The sequence below is a fragment of the Nesoenas mayeri genome (genome assembly GCF_963082525.1).
Source record: "Nesoenas mayeri genome assembly, chromosome: 4".
NCBI lineage: Eukaryota > Metazoa > Chordata > Aves > Columbiformes > Columbidae > Nesoenas > Nesoenas mayeri.
The window spans coordinates 49,672,755-49,690,795 of record NC_137540.1 but is presented as its reverse complement, the minus strand read 5'-3'; the positions used below and the strand labels follow the sequence as shown (position 1 = coordinate 49,690,795).

At 41.5% G+C, this 18,041-nt stretch overlaps 1 protein-coding gene across 1 annotated transcript in view; it reads right to left on the bottom strand.

Moving 5' to 3' along the window:
• Positions 1-18,041, bottom strand: part of SCFD2 (sec1 family domain containing 2) — a gene marked incomplete at its 3' end in the record, with an annotated part of 198,070 nt that overhangs the window by 10,562 nt on the left and 169,467 nt on the right. The window contains exon 6 of the mRNA XM_080344042.1: positions 2,744-2,889. Within this exon, the coding sequence (XP_080200168.1) occupies positions 2,744-2,889 (146 nt within the window). The remainder of the gene's footprint in view (positions 1-2,743; positions 2,890-18,041) is intronic.

Here is an 18,041-nt window from a genome sequence, read left to right as displayed (position 1 = left end):
CAGGGCACTCTACTTCCACCTGTGGAAAACCTCGAGAAAAATAGGCCAAACAACCCCACCGATATCATGCATGTCAGAGTTTCAGAGAAGTTAGGGACCAGGAAAAGCAGAACATGTGAACGTACAAATGGTCAGCATCCTGGGATATCCACTTCCAAAGGATCCACCCTACATCTTCTTCAGGGCCCACAAACCTGTGCTGAATATGAATTAGTAGCCCAGAAATTTCTACATTCCTTTGCCAAGATTTAAACCACACTGTCATCCTGAAAAAGTTTCTAGGATAAAAATTTTAGGGATTTGTGGAGAGATGCTCTTTAATGAAAATTCAGCCTTACTTGGTTTACAGATGGATTTTTGCTTTGCTGCTTTCAGCTTTGCCTAAACTGCAATGAAACCACAATGGTTTCAGAAAGTGCAACCGTCTTAGGTAATTAGAAGCTTTCAAATTAGCATATTTGTCTTCCTTTGGGACTAGACCAGGTATACATCACCTCCTGGATTTCTTAAGAAAATCAAGTGTAACGTCATTCATTTTGTAAAGATGATATCTACAAAAGACATAATTCAAAATAAACATACACATGGATGGAAAATAAAAAGCAAGCTGCTTGGCTGGAAAGTAAAATTTTCTGCAGTAATTAAAGAAATGTTTTTCATTCAACACTTTATAGTGAGAAACAAAACTTAAGAGTTTTTAAATACAATCCTGTCAACGAAGATTTATACAACTCATCTAGTTCTTCTCACAACACATGCATAATTTTTAATTGAGCCAACAAAGCAAATTACAGCAAACATGAGCTACAGGATCATTTAGGAGAACATGCAAAGATTTGTGTCAAATCTAGTCATGCAATAAACAACTATTGGAAAATACACATGCAAGCATGAAGTCCCGTGTATAAAAATCTGATTAATATCTTCATAGATGAGGAACAGAAAGAGATTAGGAATAAAATATTTTTGGAGTAGAGATCAAATCACAGTCGAACAGAGAGGCTTACTGCACAGAATTAAAGGACAAATATCATCTGACTTAAGCAAAACTAATTACCAAAAGACATTAAAAATGTGCTATGATTTTGTATGTCTGAATTTTCAAAATGCAGTGCTCTTCAAAGTGATCCACTCTGGCTACACAGATACTAAAAGGCAGGTACTATGATCACTTAACTTTTTTCAGCTATGATAGTTTCATATATTTTCAAAATATTTTATGACTTGAAAATAATCTATTACATTTTTAGGGAGTTTTTTCTGTATTTTTTATACAACCCCCAACAGCTGCATTGATTTCTAACTCATATAATGAACCTTTCATCAACTTTCAATTTTGGCTGGGCATAAATTGCCTTTAAAACAGTTGCTAAAAACCTCGATGGCTATGGAATATACCTCAGACAAAATTATAAGGAGAAAGGAGAGAGAAAAAAGGAGAGAAAGAAAGAGAACCAGAAAAGGAGAGGCAAAGATGAAGGAGGGAGGGATGAGAGAAGGGAGGGAGGAATACACTTGAGATCAGGATGAAAGGAAAAGAACAGTAGTTACAGTATCAGGCAAAATAAATACTCTGCTCTTGCACAGTTGCTACGTGAACTGCTTTGATAACCTGATGGAAACATTTGTAAAGACCTGTCTGCGTGATGAAAACAACTGTACCGCCTGCTTGTTTCTGCTGCCCCAAACCTCCCGAACTGCCCTCAGCAGAAGGTTGGTCCTATTCAAGCTATTAAATCCAACTCATGGCCAGAGTAGGAGGCTGCAAAGTGTTAATGTATCCCTTGCTGCGTTCCAGCACTTAGCCCTAAGCAAACACCCTGGGTTACATCCAAAGAACATACTGATGCTAATTACACTTCCAGGAAACTTTTAGAGGGTATTTTCTTCCATCCAACTGCCCCCCCACTGAACTGTATTAAATGTTTAACAATTTTCCCCATTTCAGACACCAGACAGGTCCTCAGTGCCAGGAGACTTCAGTAACAGGTTTTCTCCACCTTAGCTTTCCAGCGACATTTTGCAAAACTCCCGATTCCTGTTGTTACAAAGCATTGCTTAATTTGAACTACATCCCTTTGCCGGTCCACAGCATACTTGTGAGTTTGGAAGGATTTTGTTCTGGCTCAAGGCTGTAATTAAGTTTTACAGTCTCTCTCTAAGTCACCATATGTGCTTTGGATCATAAAATTCTATTTTTAACTGAAAAAAATAGAACATGTTGGGGGAGGTGGAGAGACAGAGAAACATTATATATTAATCCTCATGATCTATAGTAGTATCGTAGTTGATGTGTTCATATGATAGAAAAAACGGGTGCATTTTTCACCTATTTATGAATGGATTTGATTCTGACACTTATAGAGACAGGCGAGAAAAAACACAGAAATATAGTTGCTCTGTGGATGCAGGTATCTTGCTTTGCTATGCCATGAGAGGTCTTAGCCCAGCACTGTCTTGTCCTAGCTCTGCCTTTCACTGGGCATGTTGCAACAGCGCTGCAGAGAAAATGCCAAATTTCTTCCTCAGACAATTCTTTGTTGACATTGACAGAGATATCCCTGAGTTTGGATGAAGGACTTGAGGAAGTTCTTAATGATTAGGTCAATTATAAAATCTGTACTTAAATATTTGCCACATGGGCAGAACAAATATAGGATTAGTACATCAGCAAAATTAGTGCTGTAATTTTGACAGCATGCTAGAGAAATAACGTACACGGGGAAAAGAAAGATCCACTTGCCTGGTGGGTGTTGCTGCCTGGATTATGTATGGAATTAAACTGTTTCATGTGCACTCGAGCTCTTGCGATATCCCTGAGGGACCGAAAGATATTGTCCACTGCATCTGCTGCTTTCTGAGATGTCAGGTTCAGCGACGAGTCACAGCCTAAAGAAATAAAGAAACATGGAGCTGAGTGAGTGAAAATCTTTCAAGTGTTTTGATAATAAGCAGTAGGGAAAGGATAACTGGGAGGAAAATTAAATTAGTTTCATCATGTTATATTCTAGAAAGACAGAGGCTTGTTAGACAGCACATCCTCAGCATGGTACAAGACTCTGTAGCTAAGCAAAAAGCCATAAATCCTAGACAGCAAGCGAAGTGAACAGTGCGGGACATTTGTAACATACATCATACAGCAATTTCATCGGCACAGGGTATGTTTTGCTCTCCACAGCAAACAGAAGATCCCATGAAGGGCCTGAAGAAAAGCCACACATGGAAAGGAGCCAGCTGGTTTGCTGGTCTCTTTGGGGCAAAAGAGCCATGAAGCAGGGAATTGCTGCTCAAGCATCGGAACAGAGCCCTGGCTGGCAGCCTGCTGACTCCAAATGCATTTCCTACCTTTGCAACAAGAAAAACAGGAACAGACCATGCTAAATACAGCACACATGATATCTATGCATTGGGAAGAGCTGTATAACCATAAAAAGTCCTTATCACTCAAAATGGCAAAGTTATTACTTTCAATGTATTTTCCCAAAGCTAAGATATCTGCTAAGACACACTGCTTATCTTCCACCGAAGTCAAATCCCATTTAGAGGACCACATAAAAGGTCCCTCCAGGTGGCCAGGCAGTACCTTGGCACAGCAAAATTCTTATCCTGGGCTCCATCCCCCTCACCACAGGACCTGTGTTCCACAGATGAGTAGAGAAAATGCTTTCTCAGCTGACCTGCTGATGCGACTTATCCAAGTGAGAGATAACTGGGTCACTTGGCATTTGTATTGCCCTGTCAACACCTTTTGACAAGTCTGCCCGGCTCAATTCTCGCTTGACTCCTCGTCCCTGTGGTGGAAGATGTAGCACAAAATAATCCTTCTTGCCACACACACACACAAACACACACACTCCTGCTTATCGCCAGTGCCTTCTCTGGGGGATGCTGCTGTAGTGGTTTGTGTCCATCCCCCAGTCCTGCGATCGGTCCTGCACCAGCAAATCTCTGTGTCTGTGCAGAATCCTGCTGAGAGGACGGGCTGTCCCTGCAGGTCCCAGCACCCGCTGCAGCTGTGCCTGGGTTTCTAGTGGCGATTTTTTCTGAACAAACTTTCTGCTACAACTGACAGAAGATGGAGTTCCTAAGCACTAAAGGAACAATGAAAAAGGCACTACAAATTTTCAAAATTTACTGAGAAGTTCTAAGAGTTAGAGATCACTCTTTCACATCTTTGAATTCTGTACAGCAGAATATGTATATAATGTATACGCATCCACACACACTTATAGAGGTCTGAAACTATTCCTACAAGATGGTAATTAGACACTGAGCTTTCATGTGTCTGAGTATCATTTGTTGAAAGGCTTCAAGTCACATACCCAGCTGGTGCAGCAGAACAGAAAAAGTGAATGTACTTCTGCAGGGCTACATTGGACCAGGTTGCTGAGGATTTATGCCATTATATTCCACAAAGCAATGAAGTGAACACAGACTGGACCTTGGTGACTCGAGGTCATGTTGTAATTCTAAGCAGACACTCATACATTTTTGGACAGGGCTCTTGAAGTTTGGTTTTTGTTTTTGTTTTTGTTTTTTTTAAATGAGTGCAAAATAACTTACAGAAATACGTATTTTTTGGTTATGTAGCTGCAAGATCTGTGTGCTCTGATACTCTGATTGACCAAAGCTTAGTTTTTCGTTTGGCAGAGGAGCTGGTGTGTTGTCAGTGAAAGCCCTGAACACAAACCCCACTCTGCAGCTCATTACCCCACTCCACTGGTGCTCTCAAAATCAGAGATGGCTCCTGTGAGTGAACTTGCACTGGTTTAAGTGCAAAGGAACCGTGTCTAACAGCTGAAAAAAGTGAAACAGAACACCTCCTGAATACATGAGGTTGATAAATAAAGTCTGAGGTGATTAATCCTGGTTTATATTTATCACCAACACAGGCAAAATATTCAGAGGAGGCCGTGTATTGTCAGTGTGCTTTTACCCTGCCCATGAGAAAACACGGGAATGAGAAAACAGGGCAGTCCCTGTCAGCTCCCAATTCAGAGGCTGTGCATATTTAATAATTCGCATTTAAAAGCATTTTGCAAATGAAAAATTAAATGAAGTGCCTTATTATTGTATTACTAGATTTTTCTTCTCTCCGAAAGACAAGTTTTCTCTGTTTTAGCCACATGAGAGGTAAGCAGCTCCTAACTAATGTCAATAGTTATATTTTCTTTGTCCTCTCTTCAATCCTGTCTCAGCAAAAGGCAGTGCTTTTGGCCAAGCCATCTCTGCAATGTTTCCTTTCACTAGTGAATGCAAGTCCCCCGCACTGAACAAGTTCAAGCAAGGTAAAAATCACACCAAGTTTGATTTGCTTTGGACAGTTGTCTTTTTTTCTTAATTGTTTGTTTTCTTGGACCATTTAAAGTCTTTTGTTTTGGCCCTACAGCTATTTTTCTCATGAAAATAAATGTTTGTTTCCTTCTCCTGTTCACATCACTTCTCACTCCATTTTAACAAGAGCCCTTTGATGAAGAAGTTTCAAACCAGCTTCTCACTGCCCATTTCTGGAACTGCAGGGCAGTTTCCAGTGGCCACAGTCTGGCTTTGTGGCTGGAAGCCCCCAAGATGCTCCTTGCCTTGCCTGGCCCAGAGCGTCCTGCTTTGCTTTTTGTTACAGAGTCAATCTCCTCTTGAGCAATTTCTCAGTGACACGCAGCCTCTGTAGCACCACTCGCCACTCAAACCTCATTGCCAGTGAAATGCCACCCAGAGCTCGGGCCTTGCTTTACAACTTGTGCTGACCCACTCGTGGGCTTGAGGAGGCCAGGAAATCATTCACCCTCACCATCTGCTTAACAGGCCATATCACTCCATCACCGTCCCCCAAACTGAAATGAGAGCCTGGCATGCCATGCAGTGCTCCTGCAGCTCCTCACCCTCCACATTCAGCCAAGCCTCCCAGCAAACCAGAGCAGATTCCAGGAGCACCGCAGCAGGGGCTCAATGTGTGCTCCCAGCCTCCACAGCACAGCGCGGTGCTGGACCAAGTGTGGAGCTGGGGGCTACTGGGAATAAAACCTCCAGTCCAGCACCAGTTTAAGGCTGACCAGATGCAGGGGAAAGAGGTGTGCTTTCAACGGTTGCTCTAAAATGTGGTTTCCTTGAGACTTCTGATCAACAAATATCACGTGTCTGGGAAGTCACAGCTCTTTTTCCAGGCTGACATCCAGTTCTTATTTTTTAAAATGTGTATTTAAAAACAAAAAGAGTTTTCTTTGCAATCTTACCCTTGAGATTAATAACAAAAATCTCCGAAGGCTGCTGCGTACCTGTGGCAGTGCAGTAGGTTGGAAGAGGGGGGCCGAGTCTCTCTCCAGCCTGGAGAACAACAGAAGCTTGTGTTGTACAAATGGCAGGCGGCTACAAATCACCTCCCGTTCACACCTTCCCCGTGAATGGGGCTGTGTGTGCATATGGGGAGCAGAACACAATCCCTCTTCTCAGCCTGCTTCAGGTTACCAAGAAATCTGCTCCTTTTACAACAATGAAGAGGTGGAATACATTCGCTGCTGCACAGCTTGTGTGCTAATTAAAACAACTCTTCCTGTTACTGTGTTTTCACAGGAAGTGAAACGGCATTAAGAGAGCATGCTGAATGAAATCCTTTGAATCCCAAGCCTGCCCTATTCTATATGGGAAAAGGCATATAAACTAAATTTTGGGATAAAGCTTTCCTGTCAGGCTTGAAAAAAAACAGTTGTGGAAAAAAAATTTCACCATTAACCAGCATGAGACTAAAGGTTTTAAAGCACATACCCAAGTTCTTGATATCCCAAGAAGAACACAATGTAGTTCTGCATAAGTGGTGCCTAACCTCACTGATGTTGCTCCTGTTGCTTCCATCCACTTGTGATGATTTTGAGGAGAGTGAGAGCATCAGGAGCTGAATCCAGCACTTGACATGCATGAGGCCCTTATATTTGACCTACTTTTGCACTTTTTCAACAGAGAGAGCACATCTCTCAACATGTGCATGACCATTAATACCAAAACCAAGTCATTTTCACAAGAAGCTTGAAAAGAGAGGAATGGAGATGTTCTTCTCTCCTGTCTGGGGTGACCCAGAAACTAAACTGGACCAGTTTTTCTACCTGTTTCTGAAATCGGAATGAAGATACTTTAAGAAAAGGACACAGACATTTTGAACGCATGAGATCCATGACTATACAGTGGCATGTGACTGATTATTCCCTTCCTCAATGAATCAAATGACAATTTCAGATCTTTCACTGTGCTTTGTCTCTTTTGGTATATGGTCCAGGTGTTATAAACAAATGTTCTTTCTCTAAAGTATTATGAAAATTATTAACACTTTGCAAAGGTCTTTGATAATTCCGGGACATCACTGAAAGGCTATAATCTTACAAAGATATAAAAATTTAGGAAAGCTGAGAGTTTACCAGTTTACTCTGTTTTATTGGTATTTATTCAGGCTTTCTCTACCTTAGGCTGTCTCTACAATCTGTTTAAAGAAATAAACCAATATAAATCTTGCAAACTATGGAATGGAGTTGGCAGAGTAGCCAAGTCATTTTAGAAGCACACACTGAAGCACGGGCTAAACCAGAAAACTGGTACTACAACAACGAGAAAATCTAGCATCAGGATTGCATTATGCAAGCTATTTTTTAGATATGCAGAGTTAATTTGCTTGTCTGTGAAAGATAGAGAAAGAACAGAGATATAGGGTGACTGGAGGGTCAGAACTCAAAATATTGCTCTACGATATTAAACTAATGAAAATTTTCTATTTTTATAGTTTAGATGATAGCATAGAAATGGAGTCCCTTCTTTTCTAGCAGATAAATCTAAAAGCATGTATATATATATCCACAGCCATATGTTTTATAATACTTTTGATATATTAATGCATTAAGTTTGTTACGAAAAAGTAGGTACGAATGTGTATGGCTACACAGACCATGGCTGTTTTTTGCAAGGAAAAAAGATGTGTAAAAACCACAACTAGGATGAAACTTGTGTGATTCTGCACTCACCTTTCTTCCTGATGGATTCTGCCACAAATTTGAATCTTTATTCTTAAATCTGATTTTTATTAAATCGTGCTCTCTTCGGTGTCTAAAAGGGGAGCTGGTGAGTGTGACGCTGTGGGACAAGGAAGGATGGGCCAGAATACAATATATTTGTTATTGTCTAAAAGCAGCATCAGCTGAAGGTGAAAAATCAGAATTGGCTCCATTTTAGTTTGGGGGACGGCAAAATTATGGAAGAGAGGTGCAGAGTGTGCGTGGCTCCAGCTGGGGCAGCCACATCTGTGCTGCTGGCAGCCCCAGTGAGGAACAAACCTCTGGTAATCTTTGAAATGCTGAAGGCCAAGTCAATACTGAAGTGGGCTGAGTTCAAAACAAGGCTAGCTTTTCTGACATTAGCAGTTGATATGGGTGCCATGGATTGGATGAGAGGAAAGCAGGGGTGAAAATAAACAGGGCAGAAGCTGAAAGATTTTTCAAAATGGTATTTGGAATTCAAAGTTGAATTAAAATCCCAAGACAAAAGGCACTTAGTAAAAACCAGGTGCAAGTTATATAAAAATAGCAGGTCAATTTTGCTGAAGCCCTGGCAAAGCAGCGTGTCTGTGCTGCTGGCACAGAGGGGCAGGAGCTCATCAGCTGGGGAAGGGGCAGCGCAGAGGTACGGAGATAACCTGTCCCCAGCCACAGCCTCGGGACGCTCTTGCACCCTACCCTACCAGCAAACAGAGCAGATTTCTAAGCCACCGTCCCTATTCAACTCCTTTTCTCATCCCCCTGTTCATTTCCCCCCTCCTGCAACAGCCCCTTGCCCCAGCCATGCCTCAGCCCCTCATCGCACTGGGGAGGCTGAGCTCAGCTTGGACCGCACTGCTGCAAAACCTCTCCATCCTCACTGCCCTCCTTGGGGAGAGGAAAGTTATTTGTGCACCAGAGGCGAAGAGGCCAAAATTTCTCTGAAGTTACAAGAGGTCAGCCTCACAGCCAGAGTAGGAAATCGGGATTTCCCAGCCCTGGGCTTGACCAGCTCTCCTGCCAGTCCACACAGCACGAATAACAGACTGCAAACACCAGCAGGCAGAGGGATAAACAGAGGGGAGGAGAAAAACAAAAAAAGCAGTATAGGGGAATGTCCTGGTTTTGTTAAAAACCAAGTTTCTCTTTTAGTGAATTTGCCTGTCAGCTAAAGCTTCATATTAGCTGCATTTTCCTGGAGAGCCAGATACATGTTTTGGTAAACATAGCAATGGAATGTGAAGTTATTGATAAGCATGGATGGACATCTCGGGAGAGGGGCAACGAGAAACAGGTGACCAAGAAACTGACCAACTGTGTATAACATCCCATTCACATGAATACTTCATATAAAAGTGGGAGATCATGAGGATCTCGTCCCTTTTCCCTTCTGCTTATGGCTGACATTAGGAGAGGACCTTGCTAGTTGTCCCTGCGAACTGAGTCCTAGTGACAGACTGAATCCAGCTCCGGTGGCTGCAGAGTCCAATCCAGGACTTTGGGTGCCGGCTCTGCAGTTGCTGGGACTTTCAAGATTGGTTTTGTATATTTTGTATTATTTTCTCTACTCTTATTAGTAGCATTAGTAAAATATTTTTAATTTTTTCCAACTCTCTTCTCTCTGTCCTTCTTTTCCTCCCAATCACCTGTCCTTAATGGGAAGGGGGGAGAGGGAGGGGCAAAAGGGGGAAGTGAGGGGAAGAGGAGGTTAGGAATACATCTGCCAGGGTTTTATTGTCACCCCGCAATCAAAACCCTCGACAGGGAAAAACACTAGAAAGGGGAAGGAAAACGTATATGATGTTAAAGATCAAAACAGAATGTTTCCTTCAATTACTAGCAACATCTGATTTGAACCTATTTGAAACCCGAGGTTCACATGGAGGGTCACTGTAGGGCTCCAGCTGAAGCCTGAACCTTCAGAATAAAAGGGATTATCTGAGAAGCCACAAAACAGAGAAGGTCAGCTCCACATTTCTACAAATGTCATTCATGATCTGATTGGCACACGGAGAATGAACACACAGCAGCATGCTGGGATGCTCTGGGGCAGTCCCCAGCACCACGCAGAGCAAATGATGCTGTGGATGTGGTGTCTGTGATGGGAGGAGGGAGGGTCCTATCCACCACCCAGGAAACCACAGGAGCCAGTATTGTGACCAGCAAAGGTGTGATTTGTAGCTTATTTTCATCACAACAAACATTTCCCATCTGAGAGAAAAGCCAAGCATGTAACTAAATTTAGAAACTGAAATCTCCACTTCAGCTTTTAAATAAGCATCCAAACTTTAGCAGTGCTGAGCATCCAGGGATTGCACATGTATGTCTCCAGGGGCAGTTCAGCACAGATCTGATGTTTATTATACAGGGCACATCCTGCAATCTCTGGAGGTCACAGGCGAGGGATGGCAAGAGCCAGCAGTGTGCTTGGAAAACTTCTTGTTGGCCTCACATCTTTGAACCTCTTCTGGAAGCTGCTCTTTGGTGTGCAAGGCACGCATAGCCCTTGTGGCTAGATACTTTGCTGAATATCGAGCTCCGAACCTGCACATGTGAAAATCTGGCCACTTACTATGCGATTAAATATGGATTTAAGACCTACTTTTGGAGACCTGTTTTTTTGTCACTTGGACATTTCAATTTTACGGGAATATTTTATTGCCTTCTTCTTGCCAAAATTCAACAGCACAACAAGTAATATCAACTTTTATGAAGCACTGCAAACTCAGTACTGGAGGCTCTCAAGTTACATGAAATTAAACCCGTCAATTCAGTGAACAATTACAGGGAAAGACTACAGCACTTACTAGAATAAATTACATAAATTAATTGCAGGAGGAATTTAAGTTAGGCTCAGATGTGCTTTCCGAAGGAAATTAATGTAACAAATTCATTAGGGAACCATTCAGTTGCTCCCTCAAGTAGTCCATATCTTAATTAAAAAAACACACATGTTAATAAAGCTATGGTAAGTGCCTGTAAGTCTAATAAGGCCTCCAATAACGTTCTTGCAAGAACTTGGTAAAACTTCAAGTTTTACTAAATGCTCTAGAGCTTTATGCAAAAAAAGCTCTAGGACCTGCACGATCAAATGTCCTCAGTCTTTCACAAGTTATTCTCAGCTGCCCTCTTTTGTCTTCTGCCTGGTGGCTGCACTTTGGCAGGGACAGATTTTTGCTCCCATCAAGGACTTTTTGTCACTCATGGGTCACCTTTCCGTGATGCCATGAAGTTTCACCCTCAGATCTGCTGCCTCTCACCTGCTCTGCAAGGTACTCCCAGAGGTACCGCATACACAAAGGACAGGCAATCCATGGAGAAGAGGGGTGAGGTTCGTGTCCAGGAGCAGCAGGTGAAGCAGAAAGTGCCACCAGTACAGCAAAGCCTCCTTGGTCAGCGTGCACCGGAACAGAGGAGATGTTGCACATGTGCAATGGTACGGCTTTTCTCCTTTGGAAGAGCCTGCATGGTGGGACACAGATGGGACCCACCACTGCTTTTTCTAATGTACCTACTCAGGACCTAATAGTCCTGTTTCTTCCTCTCTTTCTCCAAGCATCTACAAGCCACTATTGTGTGTGAGACCAGCTGAAGACAGACGAGTCTTTTTTAAGGCTACAGTGCTGCTTATGTGCAGACAGTGCTGTCAATGCAGCATTTCACACTCTCCGAGCTGAAGAAAATCACATGCAAAGTGTTCCTAAGCAACTGTGTCTAAAGCCCTTCAGAAACACGCCAAAGGCCTGTTTCATCTCTGCACTATAACCAGCAGAGCAGGGAGGAAGCTCATGTAGAAGTCCACAGGAATCTAGATGCTTTACCCACTTGGATTCAGAGAGGAACCTCAGGAAAACACGGCAAGATCTGTAAATATCCTTATTGTTTTAAATATTTCTTATTTAAGTTCATTACAAGGAATCACATTTTCAAAACAACAACAAAGTGGAATAAGTCTTCCAGTATTTTTGCTTGATATTTCCTTTTTTAGCTTGCACAATGGAAATTAATATGAACAATGTTTTTTGCATTCACAGTTCAGTTTGTTTGTAAGCTCCTGAAGTGTTTGGTGCTGTTTAACCACATGTGAAGTCCCGCTGAAATCCAGGCAGAAGAACTTCGACCTTATTTTAGCACCCCATCTCCCCAGGGAAGAGAAATCCTACTATTCTACTTTTACTACAGCTGAATCATTCATGTTACGGTAAAATATGCAAAGTGATTGTAACCAAGAGTAATGCCCAGCATAAGTGGACATTTCATGGTAATTCCCCTGGTGATCTCTAACTCAATTTTCAGTGAAATGTCTTATAGGGCTGCCTTTTTCAAAAAGCATTTAGTTGACAGTGGCAATGATACATATAGTCACAGTATATGTTAATGACACCAAAGTTGAATATTCCCATCTTGTGGCTACATTTCAAATAGGATTTGGAAAATTTATGGCCAAGAACAGGTAGATGGATGATTTTGTAAATCACTACCCTGCAGCTCAGGCACAGATTCAGCTCTGAATTTAGGAACCTGGGTCCTTCCCGCTGGCACTGAGCCCTTTGCGGGATACACTACCATTGTGTGGGGTCCTACTCAGCCCAGTGCAACCTGTGAGTAATGGCGCTCACCTGCACGCATCTAATTGCCAGTTGGCTGTTACACTTATGCCTGTGTTTACACTTGAAATAGTAATATTTGAGTTCATCTCCTCGGTCATCTCTTCCAGCTCTCAGTCCCTTTGGGCAGGAGCCGCCTGGTACCACGTGCCCACAGGAACTCTGACTTAGCTGGGTCCATCAGATGCTGCTTCTGTCTAATTAAAAACCTCACTCCAGGCTCAGTTCAGAGCAGGTTTGCCGAGGGAATGACAAGAGTGACTTACGGTGGCCTGACGGGCACAAGCTGATCAGAAGAGAAAGTCAAGGGGCCCATCTTCCAGGGGCTACAGGTGTTAGGAGGGGGAAGGAAGGGTTCCCCTTTTTCTGTACTATCAAGCACCTGCCAGTGCATTAGAGAGAACAATTTCCTACCCAGCAGGTCACACAAGGCTTTCTTTCTTTCTTTCTTTCTTCCATCAGTAGTGTAAGAATTGCACCAAGCTCTGCCTTCCCAAATGTAGCACAAAGCTGGCTATGGTGTGTGAAAATGTTAACGATACTGAAAACCAGAGAAATTGGCTTGTGACGCTCTGTTGGAGACTAGGGGTTGTACTGGGCAAGGACCATTTTATGCTTTTGTTTTGTTCCTGATGCCTCTTCCCCTGAAAACAAATATTGACATTAGACATTGAGGTGAAATATGGGGATAAAACAGGGTAAGCCCTTCTATCCTGCAAATGAGAAGTGAAAAATAACAATTTCTAGAGAAAAATTACAGGAATATTTACAGTAGAGGGCATAACATAAAAAACTTTTAACACACTATTGAAAGCCACAGCCACAATTCTCGGTATTGAAATCAGTAGTATTGTACTTTAATGGCAACCTACCACATTGCAAGTCGTATGTGACCAAGGATAAAAGGACTAGAAACTGGAATGTTGAAAATTGCCACCTTTACATAATGAAAAACCCGTCTCTGGTGAGTCACTGTATTGATCTACTGAATAAATGAACTGACGTGATGTTACTGTGTTTCAGATCTTCCCCACAGACAACACAGAGAAAAACTGCTACTGTTTTTACAACTAACCATCTATATGTAAAGCACAACGTTGTACATGTGGGCTTGGGACGCCTGACTCAATTTTTGAAGCTATGAATTGTGAACAATTAAATTCTGCTATAAAAGCAAAGCTGTACTGACTGTCACCTTACCAGAGTTTGATATTAGAAAGCTTTGTGTCTTGATAAAAAAGTAAATGATAGTTTGGCCTACAGCATGAGTGATTATGTTATTTGGAATAGGCATTATCTCTCTGATAAGATTAGGAAAAACATATTTTGCAGAGGTGTTTACTCTTCACGAATTTCATGGAAATATCTATGCAAAACCACTATTACATTTGGAGTCAGAAATAAAACAGAAAAAGTCTTGGCAAATTTCTGTCTTCAGCTTTGGCTTAAGTGGTTGCTTATACTTTTTAATCACCCACTGTAAAGCTATTTTACTTGAAATCATTGCTGGAGTACTGTGTCAAAAGAGAACTCTTCTTGTTTCAGGAATATTTCAAAGCTCAGTGAGAATAACATCCTATAAAAAATACCTTCATGGAAGGCTTTTTTCCTTATGAAAGCAGATAACACTGACTCATAATTTAACAGTCTTCCTGTGTTCGTCTGCTCTTATAATACATTGAAATTGTGCACTGCACTTTGCAAAGATCAAAAGAATACAGTCCAGTCCAAACATCCAGCAATCTGCAGATAAACAATAATATAATATAATATAATATAATATAATATAATATAATATAATATAATATAATATAATATAATATAATATAATATAATATAATATAATATAATATAATATAATATAATATAATATAATATACCAATAAAAAATGCAGGTTAGAAAGAAAGCACTGCATGAATTATACCACTTTATGTTAATTTTTAAATTGAAATCATTGTTATACAAGAGACAAGACACAGACTTCATGAAGCATATTCTTGGTCAAAAGCAAAATGAAAGAAGTGAGGCTGTGGAAAGAGAGGAGAAGAGAGGAGAGGAGGGAATGGGAAGAGCAACAGTAACTCCAAAGTGTCAGAAAATATTTAACATTCAAATTTGTTTTCACACGGACCAAAAGATGCGCCATATTCAAATAAAAAGCCTCTTGTCGTCAACAACTCTGACCACTTTAGAATGAACCAGTTCCTTGCATGCTGAAGCAACATTGTTGGTCAAGAAACCAGTTTCTGGCATCGTGCTATTTGTAGTTACTTTTGCTTTCTCTGAGAGACTGCAAATAATAAGATGTAGACATTAACACCTCAGGAAGGGAGGGGGAGGGAGAGGGGAAGGGGAGGGGGAAGCAGGAAGGGGAGAGGAGGGGAGGGGAGAGGAGGAGAGGGAAGGGGAGGGGAGGGGAGGGGAGGGGAGGGGAGGGGAGGGGAGGGGAGGGGAGGGGAGAAGAAAGAGAAAGAGAAAGAGAAGCTTAAAAGGTGTGATGGGATGAAGCTAGGCCCGCGCTTAAGTGCCTTGTTGAATTAGGGTTAAACTCTCTGGTTTAAATTCAGAAATAATTGTGCTGTTTTAATTAACAAACAATTGAATGGCTTGTGGAGTTGGTCTATAATGTTACATTTTCTTAACCACTTAAGAATCAACATTTTTTGTCTTTAAAACAAACTGAAAACATTGTATGCATTGGTGAAAACACAGCTTTTAACACAGGCTTGAAGAAACAACTGATAAAAAATGCCTGGGATCTGCAGTAATTTCCATTTAGTATAAATTGTTAATGTTCCCAGGAAAAAGAAATAATGAAAACCACTCATAATCTTGCAGTCAAGTTTCAACACTTGCTTATTTATTGTAGCCAAAAGAATAAGGATAGCATGATTGATGCTTCAAGCATATGGCAGAAGCATCGGGGCTTTTTTTTTCATTGAATTGTGCCCATTGAAGAATTAAAAAGGACATACGATTTCAAAATTAAATGATTTTTCTTTTTTTTCCACTTAGGAAACAAAGAGATTAGTAAACGCAAGCAACCAGTCAAGTCTGAAGAACCGACAGCAGCAATTTCGCTGTGAGGCTGATCTGTGGCAGCCCAGTGCTGTTTGCTATCAGGGGACGGGGCGAGTACAGCTCAGAGGTGCCGTGGCTCCAGAACACCAAAGACTGTCATTGCAGGATGCCTGTGCAATGGCAATTCTATAACTGCAATAGAAATATTTATAATAATATATCTAAGCTAACGGGTTCTCAGAATGATTGGTAGGCATGGATGCACTTCCATGGATATATGCCACATGTAATAAAGCCAGTGGAGGAGAGGAGGAGACTCCTGAGACTCCTACCATAACTACGTTTCATTTCAGAATGAGAAAATATTGACTAATTTTGGTCCCAAAGTCCTGATACCAGCTTGTGACCACTGATCTCAATGAATAATTCCTGCGCAGAGAAGAATTATTATACGAATGTTGTGAATGTTAAACACTGTGAAAACACAGCTACAGCTTTTTCTCTCACATTCAAATTTAACATCAAACCTGACTGAACCTTTCACAGTGTTACATTCCCTCATTCACTACTAATTATAATTAATCGGGGCTGCATTCATAAGGGTTCATTAATTTTCCCTGTATGTTTTTAATACAAATCCACTCAGAGAAGGAAAGACGCCTCTCACTTCAATGCAGATCTTGAAACCAGAAGAATGGGCTCATTTTTCCCACTTTTAATCTTTTAGCCAAAGGACTGGTGAAACTGGTAAAAGAAAAGTTAAGGAATAAGCTGAGAAACTGTAAAAAACCCCCACATCATAGAAACTGTGAGTTATCTGCTTCCTTGATGTGTTCACTACTGGTCAACTTGGACCCTGCCTTTCTCTGATAAGCTGGTGGCACATTTGGAGACAGAAATGCTGCTCTCTGTGGCTAATTTCTGAGTGCTACTTCACCTCCCTTTTGCTTCACCTAATTTTTAAGCTGCAGAATGGAGAATTTTGAAAACAAACCAGCACCAACAGCACCATTCCCAGTCATGCTCTTCTCCTTCCATTGAATATATACCTATTTTCTTCAAAGCTTTGTCTCTGCGCAGCTCGCCTGCCTTCTCTTTGTTAACTTCTGGCAGCTTTGGGCACAATGGACTTCGCCATCAGTTATCTTGTGCTGGCTGTCATTGAAAAACTGTACCGTATTTTCAACCAGAGAAATGGAAATAAGGCAAACATCTTATTATTTTAAACTGTTGTCTCAGCTGGAAATGTTACTTGACATGTTGTATCAATGAAGTGTGGCTCTGCACTTTTGTGACTGAAATTCAGGTACACACTGTGTTTTACACTCTCAGAGAGGCACCTGGGGCACTGAAACAACCCTGCAGGAAAAGCATCAGCAAGGATCGCCTGTTTACCATAGATTCTGTGCAATGTCACCATTACAATCTTTGCCAATGTTATGGTGACTTTCTCCGCCATTTTCATAGAATCACAGAATCATTTCAGTTGGAAGGGACCCTCAGGATCATTGAGTCCAACCATAACCTAACTCTAGCAACAAAATATGCCCCTAAGAATCTTGTCTAAACACCTTTTAAACACCTCCAGGGATGGTGACTCCACCACTTCCCTGAGCAGCTGTTCCAATGCCTGACAACCCTTTCTGTGAAGAACTTTTTCCTAATATCCAATCTAAACCTCCCCTGGCATTATATTAAAGAAGTTTTTGCCATCCTCAGATGTAAAATTACATCTGTGTCCACGATCTCAGATGTAATAAGGTTTTCTCTTCCTTATACTTGGGATAATTTTTAAAAATAATGTATTTTTATTTTTACAGCAAAGGATTTGAAATATTATATTATGATATTCTGTACAGCATCTGGAAAACACACGATTTTCTTGCACAGATATTTCCTCTCTTCAGCGGAGCAGAACAGGCTCAATAACTGAATAAAATGTGAGGGCAGAGCCTGGCAATTAGTTCTCTGTGCTATAGGAACATGGTAGAAGGCAGCACCATGCTCAGGCTCCCGGACTGAGCTCAGAAGGTGCTGTAGTGCGGCATCACACCATTCAGCTCCTGGGAGAAGCACCGTCTCATGAAGATGATGCTTCATTCCAGACTGACCAGGTCTGCCCAAGACAAGGCTGGAGTGCTGCATTTTATGGGCACAGCTGTTCTGCTTCTGGTTCCAGAGCTGATGGGACACATCCAGCTGTCCCCGAGCAGAGCACACAGCAAGCAATGGTCTCTCTGCACTCGGTGGAATGTAATGCTTAAGCTTCTACTGTGATCCCCCAGTCTTGAATTGTCCTGTTACAGCTTATTATAACTCTCTGCACTTCCATAAGTTTAATTAGACCTTTTGTCGCTTTTGCAGAACAGCACTTACACTGATTATTGGTCCTTTAAAAATATT